At 31.9% G+C, this 15,839-nt stretch overlaps 1 protein-coding gene across 3 annotated transcripts; it reads right to left on the reverse strand.

Moving 5' to 3' along the window:
• Nucleotides 1-3,271: 3,271 nt before the first annotated feature.
• On the reverse strand, nucleotides 3,272-13,908 carry LOC134690438 (trace amine-associated receptor 4-like). 3 transcript variants are annotated; one of them, XM_063550403.1, is made up of 2 exons: nucleotides 13,809-13,908; nucleotides 3,272-4,357 (listed from the first exon to the last, which is right to left on the reverse strand). In XM_063550403.1, exons 1-2 carry the CDS (start codon nucleotides 13,823-13,825, stop codon nucleotides 3,274-3,276), a joined length of 1,101 nt encoding a protein of 366 aa, XP_063406473.1. In that variant the 5' UTR covers nucleotides 13,826-13,908; the 3' UTR covers nucleotides 3,272-3,273. The 3 variants fall into 3 exon arrangements, with proteins under 3 accessions (XP_063406473.1, XP_063406474.1, XP_063406475.1); XM_063550404.1 differs by lacking the exon at nucleotides 13,809-13,908 and adding an exon at nucleotides 13,369-13,599; XM_063550405.1 differs by lacking the exon at nucleotides 13,809-13,908 and adding an exon at nucleotides 12,633-12,752.
• Nucleotides 13,909-15,839: the final 1,931 nt, after the last annotated feature.

Here is a 15,839-nt window from a genome sequence, read left to right on the forward strand (position 1 = left end):
TTTCTCGTTTCTCGTTTTTTTTTATATAGATTAGACCGTTGGTTTTCCCGTTTGAATGGTTTGACACTAGTAATTTTGAGGCCCTTGACAGCTTGTTGTTCGGTGTGAGCCAAGGCTCCGTGTTGAAGGCCGTACATTGACCTAATGGTTTACTTTTATGAATTGTTATTTGGATGGAGATTTTGTCTCATTGGAACTCGTACCACATCTTCCTAACACTATTATCTTGTTGTAACCTTTGTTTGCTTTTTAAAATCGGATTCGTTTAATGAGCATGGTTACATTGAATATTCCTTTTGAAATACAGGAGGTAATAGAAATATTCGCCATTGTTTTTTGCATTCTTGTGTTTCAATGCACAGTTCATTTGTTATTCCAAAGTAACTATAACGATATCGACATACATGAGTATGCGGTCAGTTTAAAAATGAACATTTTAAAGTTGTAGGTAAAATATTCATACTAATGTATGAACATCAATGCAGCTTGCAGCATCATCATCAAACAATTTACCTCATTACAGGGATTCAACTTACGTTCATTACAATGCTTATGTAAAATAGACAGTGCACAATAAAACGGCAATTAAAAGAGAGATATTGTAAATACTGCAGGAGATATTTATCATTGATACATCTGTTCTTCTTTACTTTCAAATTACAGGTCTCTGAACCTCAGTATGTTCGACAAACGAGCAAAAATTTTTTGTAAAATGTTATTTTTTATCAGCTACCGTGTTACGTTCTATAGAAAGACAAAGTTGATAGCTACCAATAGAACGTTAATTTTAATCAAACCACAGAGGGTACCATTTTTCAATTGATCTTTTTGATCAAATAGCATTTTTCATCCATAGACAAATTATTTCTAAAAGGTGCGTTAAGTTAGTTGTGCTGAATGTTATAATATGTGGTCACGTCCGGTCAAAGTGAAATTTTGCAGTTGAATTTATTCTTCGTGATGCCCCTTTTCTAATACTAAGATATTAACAACTCTGACTGAAATTTACTGTTTACAAATTTTTGAATTTTTTGAAATACTAAGACTTTTCTACCTCAGGCATAGATAACCTTAGCTGTATTTGGCAAAACTATTAGGAATTTTGGTCCTCAAAGCTCTGTAACTTCGTAATTTATATGGCCTTTTTAACTTTTTTGGATTATAGCGTCACTGATGAGTCTTTTGTAGACGAAACGCGCGTCTGGCGTATATACTAAATTTGGTCCTGCATGGTATCTATGATAAGTTTATTTTGAGATATCCCATAAAATCTTAAATGCATAGATCTAGCTTCTTAACCATTTTTTCAAAAGCTTAAGTAATTAAATATAAATGAAACAATAGTTTCTATGTTTAAGGTAACTGAAATAACAATTATATATAATGTCAATGAAGTAAATGAAAAAGCGTATCTTATGAAGTAACTGGAACTTTTGTATATAATGAAGGTTACTGAAACAAGCGATCCTTATGAAATAACTGACACAAGCGAATCTAATGAAAGTTACCGAAATAAGCGTATTCAATGAAATTATCTGAACCAAGTGTACCCAATGAACTTGGAGTGTGTCTTATGAAGTAACTGACAGTTACAAGCGTAGTTAGTTAAGTAACTGACGCAGATGTGTCTTGTGAAGTAATTAGCACAAGTGTATCAAACGAAGTAAATGACAGTCACAAGCGTATCTTATTTTAAGATTAACTGGTACAAGCGTATTTAATGAAGGTTAGTGAAACAAGCGTATTTAATGAAGGTTAGTGAAACAAGCGTATTTAATGAAAATAACTGAACAAATTCAAGTGTAGCTGATGAACATGAAGTGTGTCTTGTGAATAGACAACTTTCGAGTTCGATGCATTTCCGTCAAAAACTCTGGTTTTAGTGAACGTCATTTGTGCGTTTAGGGGCGTCGTCACTTCCGTTCCAATGTTGAGCGAGTGGTTGGAAAACTATAATTTTATATTGTACGGAAATATTCGGCAGATTAAATTCTCAAAATTGACAATCAGTACTGCTGTCATTAGGGAATTGTCGTTAAGTACCTACAGAAAAACAATTATGTATAGTCCTGCACAATGACGATCACTAAGACGCTTGATTAACGTTAATAGTGCAGGGATACAGGCGACCCCCTCTATCTGGTAAATGACGTCATAAAGGCGCGTATAATTGACGAGTTTTTTTCCGGTGACGGATGAACTCGAAAGTGGTCTATTAACTGAAAGTTACAATCGTATCTTGTTAAGTAACTGCCGCAAACGTGTCTCATGAAGTAACTGACACAGGTGTATCAAATGAAGTAACTGACAGTCACAAGCATATCTTATTAAGAAACTGACACAAGCGCAACCAATGAAGGTTACTGAAACGAGTACAACAAGTACAACACAATCCATACCTAATAAGCGTGATAACTTCCGACGATCTGAAATGGGGCGTTCCCGTTACACAAATTGAGAACTCCACACAACACTCTCAACGATGAAACCTCCGACACTGCCCAAATAACTGCATGAAACAAGCATATCTGGGACATATTCGATTACTGTATAAATAATCATCGATCCGGTTTTCTGATATGTCGCATGGGAGATCTAACGAAACCCGCTTTGAGGTCGATCACATATGAGTGAACTGGAAGTTATGAATGTATAATGATATGCTAATGAGTTGACGACCTATTAATAAGCCAATCAAAAAAAAATATGAATTATTTGGACTGACTATTTCTTTGTAAATGACATGAATTACATCCTTTACCTCACGATACACTTTCAAGATCGTCGAAGACTAATTTTCATTGGTCTAAAAAGACACACCTATGAGGTCACTCAAATGTGATCGCAAAGTAGGTTTCGTTAGATTTTCTACGCGACATATCAGAAAACGGGAGCGATGAGAGATCGGTTTTTAATTAGATTGCGGAAGGGTAAGCAGATCCTGCTCCACATGTGGTAGCTAGAGCAAAATGTAGCAATAGATATAGATAATTAAGTGACTTTAACACTACGTATATGGTTGATAAATTTATAAATAACAATAGTAGATGCTTTTAAATATCTCTCATTAGAACTGAACGATATAAATAGTTATTCTTTGTAAGAATAATTTTAGATTGAGACAGACTACGTGATAATGTCATTTGCGCCAAGGCAATATAGAGCGTCAATTACATTTTTTCTCTTACACACTGCATCGTTGGATTACTGATTTAAGAGCCTCCCTCTCATTGCTACAAATGCACTTCAATTGTATCAGGCTCAACAATGTATTTATCCAGATGTAGATAGAGTTTCAGTTTCAGATCCAAACCTTCTATAAATTCTCTTTACAGCAAATCTGAATTTCCGGTCTCTAATACCATAAATAAGCGGATTAACGACACTATTGACAAAATATGACCAGATAAAAGTATAATACAGCTGCGACCCTAACAAACTTAAATTGCAATCAAAGTTCGGAACAAGAAATATCAGCGTAGCAAGGAGATGGTGTGGTAAAGCACTAAGTACATAGGTAATTGTTACTGCACACAATGTTATTGTTGATTTTCGCGCACTATTCCCAGCAGCCTTTGCTACTTCCTCTTCCGATTTAAGTGTATTTCGCCGTTGAGTGTCTCTAAATTTGTTGTTTATACGAATGTTTCTACCTATATGAATATAGATAACGACTAGTGTACCAGATACAATGAAGTAAAATAAAATAAGCGTGGCATTATATAAACCTTGAAAATTTATTTTATAGTTTTTGAAGTTATCAGAAGTAAAACATCTTTGACCAGTTACTCCTGGAATTCCGCTCTGCACGGTACTAAGACCCCACAAGATTGGTGCAGGCCATGTTAATAGTGCTCCAACAACTAAACTTCCTACACATAAAAGTTTCACCTGCCCAGTCCCGAATTGATCTCTAAACGGATGGCATATTTTACGAAATCTGTCAATTGCTATGGCAACTAACGATAACGTTGACGATATGGAAACAAAATATAGAATAGTTCTAAATACTTTACAGAATGCATCTGATGGGAAAGTCAATGGAAAAAATAAGTATACTATTACTAGAGGCGCCACAATCGTGCAATTTATGACATCCAATATGGCGAGAAATAGGACAAATATTCTGTAATTTGATTTCTTATATTGCCTAGAATAAATATATAGCACATGTACGTTGCCAAGGAGTCCAAATACTGAGAAGCACACAAGTATTGCTATTCCACCATAATTACGTCGTACAAGTTGTTCGTTAAGTAAATCCAATGTTACATTAACTCCCGCCAGTTCATCTTTAATCCAAGCATGGCAAGCTTTCGGTGCAGTTGTATTTGATGTTGTGAAGTTAGCCATTGCTCTGAAAAAATAACAAAAAAGATCATTATCATTAATAATTCCAACTTCATAAAATGAAAAGAAGCAAGTTCAATATATACAAAGTATGACACAATCCTTATTCAAAATAAGGAGAAACATACAGACCCAGTATACATTTGAGTTGCACCTGCCACATAATGTCTTTTTCAATGTCTGCGAAATGGGCTCATATTGAATAAAAGAAGATGTCGGCTAAACTTCAGTTAAAATAACAACCCGAATACTGCGCAAGAATGCAACTTAAATTTTATTGTGGAATTGAAATAAACAAAAGCGTTACTGTTAAACTTTCTTTTAAAATTCTTTTAACTCAAAGATGTTTTAAAAAAATGGGTGCATGTTCGAGTACATGTAACGTCATGTTGTAATCAAGAATGCAGAGAACATGATGATCAAACCTCTGGAAATTATATTTATCCTGCCTTAGAATAGCAACAGATCAGCATCATTATTTTGTCTTTTATGTAACTCATTAGATGAAATGTATGTTCACACAAACCATCTTTGACTTTCGGCTCGCCTTTTTTTTTAAACAAGCCTTTGATTTCAAAGCAAATCTTTATATATCAACATACACTTGTAAGATACAGAGAAAGAGAGAGAGAGATAGTTCATAAGCATTCTCTTTGCGAATATAGAACTTTGCATATTCATTCAGACAATTCGAAGATGAAATCGAGGATTTGTGTTGTCGTGATTGTCATCAAATTTTTCACACATTGTGTTCATGAATTGTTCGTTTTTCTTTGTCTTTTCAACTTCTTTTTGCGAAATAATAGTAATTCTGTGGTTTTTCGTATCTACAATATCCTTTGGATATTCTTATTATCTTGTTCGTGTATTATTTGAAGAAGAAGAAAAATTGATCAAAATCAAATGTTGCTGCTCCACATATAATCCCGTGTAAGTTATGAATAAAAAATAAGACTAGTCTTCTTGAATGTCTGAGTATGGTGACGTGTCTTCCTTTGGCCTGTTCATTTGAGAGCTATCGCGTCTGAAAAAAAAACCAACCCGGGATAAGTGTACAGGCATAAGAGTACAAAGCTTCTAGGTGCAAAACGTTACAGTAGATGTTTTCGTCCTGAATTAGCTCGATTGATCATGCTGTGTCCTCTATCAGTCAGAGACCTCTGATCAAGCTATCGATAGTGAGTATAGGAATATTACGCCTGGATTATGAAAAAGAATATGTGGTATTACCAATAAGACAACGCTTCACAAATAACAACGAAATTAGCAGCTATAGATCACCGTCCGGAATTCAACAATGAGCAAAGCCTATACCGCATATAAATAGTCAGCTATATAAGGCCCCGAAATGACAATGTAAAACAATTCAAACGAGAAAACTAACTGCTTTATTAATATTTACAAACATGAAAGAAAAACAAATATTTAACACAGCAACAAACGAAAACCATTGAATTACAGGTGCCTAACTTAGGACAAGCACACACATAAAGAATGTGGTGGAATCATGTAAGTGGGATCCCAACCCTCCCCTAACCCGGAACAGTGTTGTTACAGTACAACATGAGAACAAACTATAAAAATCAGTAAGAGGGTTATATTTGAATATTCATGTACATATAGTATTTTGCCACTGGACGTACACGACCATCAATCGTAAAATCACAACTAATGACAATAAACATACATGTAGTTGTGTGCAGCAGCTAATCTGCGAATCCAAAAGCTTTTTAAGATAGGAAAAATGCATAACATATACTCTCTGTTATTACAACACTAATCGTTAGTATTTATTTTGACGACTTATATCTTTGCGAAGGCTAGACTGACTAGAAAGTTTATTTATTTAGTCTAATTGTTTATGTACAGGTATCAGATCAATCAAATAATGCAATATGCAGTATGAATCTAGGCCAAAAAGTATAAGTTTTTTTGAGAGAATAAGCTATTATTATTATTTTTTTTTTCTCACAAAACATTCAAATAAAAAGATAAACACATCACCTTTTACCACAAAGAAAAAAGACCCAGAATACAATATGTTAAAATATGATTTAATCAGAGGTACATGGTGTGTAAATATTGACAGGACAACATCTGCACGTTATAATTAGTTAATCTACATTGTAAATATATAGTGTTTCTAGTTCGATCTATAATAAACTATTACCGGGTTATATCGTATTCCATGTCTAGCCCTTGTGAATAATCATTTCACCCGGACAAGAAGATCAAATAGCTATGAAATCAATTTATTAATTTTTGACTTATTATGATCTAAATTATACGTATTCATTAAATTGTTTGATTGACAGTCAAATCAATAATGTATATTTGTTTATATACAATGTATACGGTCATTAAAACTACCATGTTTCAACGCTCAAGAAAAGTGCGCTATCATTTTTGTTATTTGAAGATACAATATGTATAATAGCATATTTGTAGACAGCTATCTTTTTGCATTATTATATAGTCAACTTTTTTTATAAGCTGCATATAGATGGACAGTAATATATTTTGACTGTCAGTTTTATTCTTTACAGATTGTCTCGGACTTGAAATACAATTTTATACATTGATAATATATCTTTATTGCAAAATTACACCCATTACGGTCAAGCAATACAAACAAACAATTATACATTTTGAATACCATACAATGCGATGAAATACAATACAATATAATAGAACATAGTTATCTTAAAAGTTCCAATTATGAATTTATGTATAAAACACAGTCATGAGCTTGTCTGATATGGTTCTGACTCCTCAGTTCTTAATACTGCTTTCTGAAGACTCCAATATGACAAACAAGTTCAGGGATGATCAGGGATGGGGTTTAGAATGTGTTTTAAAAAAATACAATGTAATGATATGTTAGTATAACAATACAACAAGAACTAAAATTCGTCATCTAGGAATCCACATTTTTTACATTATCTTTGTTTTCTTGGAATGTACCTTCCGAATTCAATGCTTAAAGAATGATCACTAAGTCTAAATTTTGAGAGATACTGTCTATGTTTACAATTATTACAATACAGAGCTAAATTCGCCCTTTTTATCAGCGATATGTTCTTTAATGTAATGTAAGTTTCTGATACCAGATGGGCGTTCCAAGATATGAGAAGTATCTTTTCTCTTGTTATAAAAAGAGAAACTTGTTTTCATTTAACACAAAAACTGTCGTTATCTCAAATTTTCCAGGTGCAGTATATATAACTCTTACAGAAGATGTTTATTAAGTATAGATTTGGGAATGAAATATAATTCTAAATCGCATCTATCTATCTGTCATCAAATTGATGCCTAAACGGTGCTTTTGAATTGCAATATGAAACCATGTACTATTTTTGATTTGATATGTAAATGCATTTACAATGTAGCTATCCGTCAAATTTGGCTGTTGTATTATTGGCTTGTATAAAACCCGAAATAGAATTATTTGCCAAAGTTTAACGAGAAACGTAATAATTAATTACCCGAAATGTTTGGAGAATTTTTTTGTGTTGCGAATATCTGGTTTAAGTTTAATGAAGTAAAGCATCTGATATTATAAACATCAGTTGCCGTTTCATTAACGTATATCATACCCCACATGTACTAGTATATCATTTTAATTTTATTGACCGTTTACATATCAAAATAAGAAGATTTGGTATGATTACAAAGACAACTCTCCACAAGAGACCAAATGATATAGACATTACATGTAACAAACATAGGTCACCCTACGACCTTTAACAATGAATAAAACCCATACAGCATAGTCAGCTTTAAAAGGCTATAAAATGACAAATGTAAAACAATTCAAATGAGAAAACTACCGCCAGATGTATGTACAAAATGATGAACAAAAACGAAATATGATAAAACAGCAACAAACGACAATCACCGAATTACAGGCTGTATGGGGTTAAACTATTCTAATAGCCACAACCCTCCCCCCCCCATAACCTTCAACAATGGGGTAGCATCACAAAATACGAACAAACAATAAAATCAGTTGAAAAAGGCTTAAGTCATTAGATAGATACAATTTATTATGGAGTTGAAAACTTAGAAGTTCAATAATTGTCATTTAAAAATTAATGAAGTTTTAGTGAAAACACTACAAATTGAAGTTTTAGTGAAAACACCACAAATTAAAGTATTTGGTAAAGCTGAACAATTACGTACAACTAAACACGCAAATGGATCTATTAAATCGAAACATAATGTCATTTTATTCCATTTGCCCAATTGTTGATGCTCTTAGCTTATTCAAAGTTCACGGACTCAATCTGTAGTTTACACATTTGTCAATTAGTCTAGGTAAATACAATCGAATTTTGAGTTTCAAAAATCAACTCTATAGTATTTTACAAACAATACACTCGTTGTGGAAGTTTTGTGCATTTTTTTTTTTTTAGATTTGTACAAATTCAAATTGAATGATATAATTTATTATGTTTGCTATTGAGGATTTTACACATACAGAATTGATTGAAGATACGTACATCTTAATTGTTTTGACCAAGTTTGAATAAAGAGATAAATTGTCTTGTGATCCCATCACGGGGAGGGAGATATCGTAATGCGTCTCTATATGATTCGTTTGTATGAAAAAATAACTCGTTTTGATAGATTCTGTTTTTGTAGAGATCTGCACAGATAAGTATTTTACCTTGACGTACTTATATAAATATTGATACGTGCTATGAGTGCAGGTGTACCCAACTATGTATTCATTTTTTTATAAGTACGTCTGAGTCAGTGACAACCCTACAACAGATGTATCCATCGGATCGCCATCAATGATGGTGATACATGGCTGTGTACATAATGTATATACAACTCGTCTAAACATCAACCCAACAATGTTAGATCTGTAAATTTGCTTTCGCAAATTTTTGGTTCATCCCTCGCCGGGATTCGAACCTATGCTACTGTGATATCGTGACACCAAATCGCCTGCACTGCAGCCGTCCCGCTAGACCACACGACCACCTGGGCTCTCAAAAAAAGAGCTTTCGGTGGGCATGTGTTACCTTTCCACGTCAGTTTTAATCTAGCGGCGTACTACAGTACATGATATATAAGGCATGAAGATGTTCATTTTTTTATATATATAAATAAGGCCGTTAGTTTTCTCGTTTGAATTGTTTTACATTGTCATTTCGGGGCCTTTTATATCTGACTATGTGGGATGGCCTCGCTGATTGTAGAAGGCCGTACGGTGATCTATAGTTGTTAATTTCTGTGTCATTTTGGTCTGTTGTGGACAGTTGTCTCATTGGCAATCATACCACATCTTCTTCTTTTCTTTTTTTTTATATCAAATGAGGAAACCGAAGGGGTAATTTATAACAAGTCATAACAATTAAACAAAAACACACATATAACATAAGTAACCATTCATGTTCTTAATTTATACATATAGTGAAATGACAATCAAATTTGAAAATTAATGATTTGTATTTGCTTTCTCATCTTTGTCAGTTTTGTTTTGATATTTAACAAGATTTATTCATTAAAAGTGACATGTGATAAAACGTTATGTCTGCAAACAAGCACAATGAGGGAAAACAAAAACATTACAAGTATGACCTAATCATTTTTGTGTGTGAAGGAAGAATTACAAATAGTTTTCATGACTGTCATTAGCCTGATCCTTTGAATAGTGCCAGGAATTCCTGATCAGCTCCTGTTTCTGATAAAATAAAAACTGTTACTGGAATCATTACTGTTCCCCTTAATAGACCAGTGTCTTCTCCTTAATTGAGTGCTCTTTGTAAGCGGAATATAAGACAGAATGAATCTGGTGACAACTATATATTGATAAATTCTAGAGTGAATCTCTTGGTTGAAGCAATACTTTATTTGCCATTTCCGTAAATGGATATCATTTCTTAAGTGTTGTTTCCCTTGGCAGGAAACAAATTGTGCTTGACAATGATAATAATGAACTCATCATAGATACCAGGATTTAAATAAAGGACTGCGTCTTACTATTAAGTAAGTATAATAAAATTAACGGTACCAATTTTCTTGCACCAGATGCGCATTTCGACAATACATGTCTCTTCTGCTCGTGGCCAAAATATTTGAAATCCAAAGCTTATATAAAAGATGAAGAGCTATAATCCAAAAGGTCCAAAAAGTATAGCAAAATCCGTATAACGTTCACGAACCTTTGATGTGAATGTCATCAAACAACATTTACTATTTTAAGCAACACGACGGGTGCCACATGTGGAGCAGGATCTGTTTACCCTTCCGGAGCACCTGAGATCACCCCTAGTTTTTGGTTGGGTTCGTGTTGTTTAATCTCTAGTTTTCTATGTTCTGTCATGTGTACTATTGTTTGTCTTTCTATACTTTTTATTTTTAGCCATGGCGGTGTCAGTTTATTTTAGATTTATGAGTTTGACTGTCCCTTTGGTATCTTTCGACCCTCTTTTATCTTAAAAAAAATAACGCTGTGTACCATCACCATTGAGTATAGGTACCACGAAGCAAAAAAGCAACGACGGCAAGACTCTATTCTAGTCTACTTACAGTTAAGAACTATTCGCCATCCAATTCATTCGCTCAATTTACCTGAATTTTTCTATCAAAAAAAAGTTATTCCAAAATACTCGGATGATTTGAGGAAATAGCGAGGAAGCCACTTAAAGATCATCAGCACCCAATAGTAGAAATATTCATTAGGAATCACTATCATTGAAATTCACATGTCAGCAAAACGTAGAGTATCTGACTTTGCCTGGCTTCAAATATCTCCTTTTTCTTCCGCTTCAGGTGTACCTTTATCAGATGATGATGGTACACAGTGTTAAAAATAATTAAAACGTGTGCAATATATTTGTATATATAACGCCGTAAAATCTAAAATACGTTAAAACTATTTTGGCCACTAATTTTTTAACATACCGGGATTTAAATTGAAAAAGAAATCCTTAAATATTGATTCCATCCGTTTCAGTATCCTAGAAAAATGGTTGTTCACTCAGTTAACAAAATGACACAAATCTGGTAAGACAAGATAAGATCAGATACATGTAATATGAATTTTCCACTCAAAAGGTCCATACATATTACATGTAGAATTTGAAACAAAATCTAGTTATCGTCTATACTACCCTTTGTCTTTATTTAGTGTTGATAGTAACGGTGTTGGAAAGCAGAAGTATGTTGCATATAACAACCAGTAAACCCCGTCATTCTTAAGCCAATACTCAGACATTTTTGCTATTTTGTACTCTCATTAGTGAGGTTTTTTTTCTACACAAATGCTTAAAAAGCAGACTACACTTTGACATCATTTATACCATAAATTTTGATTTCTTAGTTTTAATACCTGTACTATTCACGGTTTATGAAAAAAATAACGTGCATTTTGATATTTTCTTTTAGATTTTGATATGACGTAATTCCTGGGTCGAAGGCGAGTTAATTTTCATATAAGACTAACCCAAATTGATATAACATGTGGTATAAGCAAATCTGATAAAATTTATTTCAACTAGATCAAGGCTTAGAAGCAAAAGTCAAAGATTTGAACGTGATTAAAGGTTAAAAACTTCAACATCATGCATGGTTGCAAAGGGAAGCTATTTGCAATCTTACACAAACTTCGTCAATCAAAATCAAAAACGAATTGTATTAACAAAAGTGTATGCCATTAGACTCTGTAAATTTCTAAATCAATTCGCTACATATAAAAAGTTGCTGTGGATTTGTAATTGAATTTTGAGTGATGGATATATGATTGAATCAAGTCCAGCGTAGTAATTCCTATTGTTTTCTTTGTTCAACAATTTATAAAACAAGCGTCAGGTGACAATGCTGTTGCGTAAAATCTGGATATATTCCAGGTTTGTGATTATCAAGAAAGAGATGTATTGTTTTAGATAATTCAGTTTTGACCTTAATCACGTTTGTTAGGTAACAGCTTTGCAGATGCAGTGATTGAATTATAAATTATCGTTAAAACATGTCCAATGCTGTCAGTTTTTTTATAAAGTCAAAATATTTTGAAAATTATTTCATGTACATCTATCAATTAATGTTTAGGTCCAAATTTCAACTGGGAAAATTTAAACATTTATAGCAATGGTTTGCAATAATTTCATTTCTAAAAGTCAAGACAAGAATTCATGTAGTATCTTAATATACAAATCCTTGGTCAAAGAAACGTAGAAGCACAATATCCAAACATAAATTTGTGGTTATAAAAGAACAATAAAATAAAAATAAAATAAATAATTAAACTGTTAAATGCTAACAAAACATACCTTAGATGATAATAACAGATTGATTGATGGTTGTTTAACGTCCAGTAGCAAATATTTCAAAAGGATTATAGTTTGTTCTTAATCTTTTAACTTTTATGAACAGCCTCATGTTATTTCATTATAAGATATGAACACAAAACATGGTTTTGCTGTCATATAAATAGTGCAGACTCATTATTTTGAATACGATTAGTTTGTGCTGTGCACTTATTTTGGTGCGCTGCTGATATCGATGTTTGACTGGTATACTGATTTTGTTTAAGAAGAGAAAAATAATTTTAAAAATGTAATCGAAAAGGCTAGGTATTTATGTTAAACTTCATAACTATGAACTAAAAATATGATATGAAAAATGAATTATTAAATATGATACACTATTCATAGATAAATGAGGAAACGGAGTCAAATAATAAACTTATACGTATAATTAAAATATTATTTTATGTTGTGTCAAGTCAAACTATTTATTAAATGCATATGATCTTGCTGCCGTTTCGGATTTGGTTGACAATAACACATAAATAGATATCAGTAAACAAAAGAATGTCAATATTTTTTTTATATAAAAAGTAAATATAATTGGAGACACATTTGTAAACACACCTTTGATTGTTTTTGAATCCTAGATATTTGTTTCAAGTGAATTATATTATTATGGGATGATTTATTTTGAATAAATATTGTTTAAACTAAGTATGTAATAATTACAAACAATGAAAATGATTTAAAACCTTACCAGCATTGAAACATATGTCCGTAAGATTAGACTAATCAAGTACATTCTAATCAGTGATATTGTAAAACTTTACAAACTTTTATATAGAACATTGCAATCACATGGTATTAAACACATTACTCTTCTGATGATCGAATGCCAATAGTACACACGGGTAACAGTGATAGTAATCGAACATTACCGATAATCAAAAACGTAAGAGATATCGAACATTTATTTTCACAGCAGCGTCATGTTAACACAGTCATTTTTGTACAATCATTTACACCGGTGAACACAGTTTGTGTAATAACTAAACGCTGTGCCGTAAAACGCATTCATAAAAAAAAGTTGCGGAAGATGTGTTTAAAAGATTCCTCATTTCCTTAGAGACTCCAGTTTCTGTTTAAAACATTTAAATAACCAAAATGTTGATTCAAAAATATTTTTTATAAACTTACATTTTATACATTGCCATTCGACAACTCCGGCTTCAAAATGATAAGTATACAGACGAGAAATATCACTATCAAAAAAAGTATTGTATATGTAGGAGCAACACTTTACAGAGCATTTATGGTGTATTGTTTATGCATACCTGACTTTTAAACTTATATTTGTATTGTCCTTATTTTATCACCCATACAAGAATTATTGTATGTTATAAAGGAACAAGTATGTCAAAATGTATTTTGAATGTTCCAAGAATTTGTAATTCATATAATTTAGATCACCAAAAACATTCAAATGTTTAGCTTTCTTTTATGACATTGTCGTTGCCTACCAGTAGTTTATCAAACAATCTCAGAATTCCGCTTAAAAATGTAAGTATACAGGAAACAAGTGTCACTTTCTAAGAGAGTAATACTATATATGTAGGAGAAAAACTTTACACAGCGTAGGCTGTATTGTTTACTTATACCTGACTCTACATACATCTTTTGTGCTTATATGCTAATTTTACTTTCCTTTATTTCATCATTCATATAAGAAAAATTGTATGTGACAGAAAATATGCCAAAAATGGATTATGAATTTTCCAGGTTTTTTGTAATTGATATAAACTTGTAAATCAAGATCACCAAAAACATTCAAATTTATACCTATTACTTGTGACCATGTCGTTGCATATCAGTAGTTTATTAAACAATCTGACAATTCCGCTACAAATATTGTAAGTATACAAATGACACTTCTCAGAAATTTATTATACAAAAAAATGTTAATATGTTTGTCGTTTAAAAATTGTCAGAGCTTAACTTGTATTTTTGTTAAACCCCACATTGATTAGAAAATATGAGATCTAAATCACTAAAACATTCAAATTTATACCTATTACTTATGACCATGTCGTTTTATAAAACAATCCCTGAAATTCCGCTACAAAAATTGCAATTATACTGGAGACAAGTGACACTTCTTATGTTATGTATGTCGTTTAGAAGCTTATTAGAGCTTAAACTGTATTTTTGTTATACCTGATTGAAGAGATCTTTTGTGCTAATGCTAATGTTGTTCGTGTTTCATCAATCATAGGAATAATTGTTTGTCACAAAAAATATGTAAAAAATAAACTGAATTTTCCCAATATTTTGTAACTGAGAAACACTTTTAGTACTAGATCACTAAACTATTCAAATTTATACTTATTACTTATGGCAATGTCGTTGCATTTCAGGAGTGTATCAAACAATCTCAGAATTCCGCTAAAAAATGTAAGTAAATAGGAGACAAATGTCATTTTCTAAGAAAGTAATATTATACAGGTAGGAGAAAAAATCTACAGAGCGTAGGCTTTACTGTTTACTTAACCTGACTTTACTTACATCTTTTGTGCTTATGTTAATTTTACTCTCCTTATTTAATCATTCATATAAGAATAATTGTATTTTACAGAAAGTATTTAAAAAATGTATTTGAATTTTCTAAATATTTTCAAATCGAGAAAACCTTTAGATCTATAGATAACTAAAACATTCAAATTTATACCTATTACTTATGATCGTGTCGTTGCATATCAGTAGTTTATCAAACAATCACAGAATTCCGCTACAAAAATGATACGTATAGAGGACACACTTTCCAAGAAATTTATTACAAGAAATATTATATATGTCTCTAAAAAGCTTATTTTGTATTGATCATTTATACCCGACTTTGAAAAAAGTAAAATCCACAAAAATACCGAACTCCAAGGAAAATTCAAAACGGAAAGTCCTTAATCAAATGGCAAAAATAATAGATCTTTTATGGTTATGCTAATATCCATGTAAGAATGCTTATGGTTATGCTAATATCCATATAAGAATGACAGGAAATATGTCAAAAATAAATTTGGACTTTTCTAAGTATTCTGTAATGAGAAAATTTTAAGTGCTATATAACTAAAACATTGAAATTTATACCTTTTACTTATGACCATGTCGTTGCATACCAGTAGTTTATTAAACAATGCATTTTAAAATATACATATTATATAAGACCGTGTCTAT

Source organism: Mytilus trossulus, chromosome 11 (assembly GCF_036588685.1).
Source record: "Mytilus trossulus isolate FHL-02 chromosome 11, PNRI_Mtr1.1.1.hap1, whole genome shotgun sequence".
NCBI classification, from domain to species: domain Eukaryota; kingdom Metazoa; phylum Mollusca; class Bivalvia; order Mytilida; family Mytilidae; genus Mytilus; species Mytilus trossulus.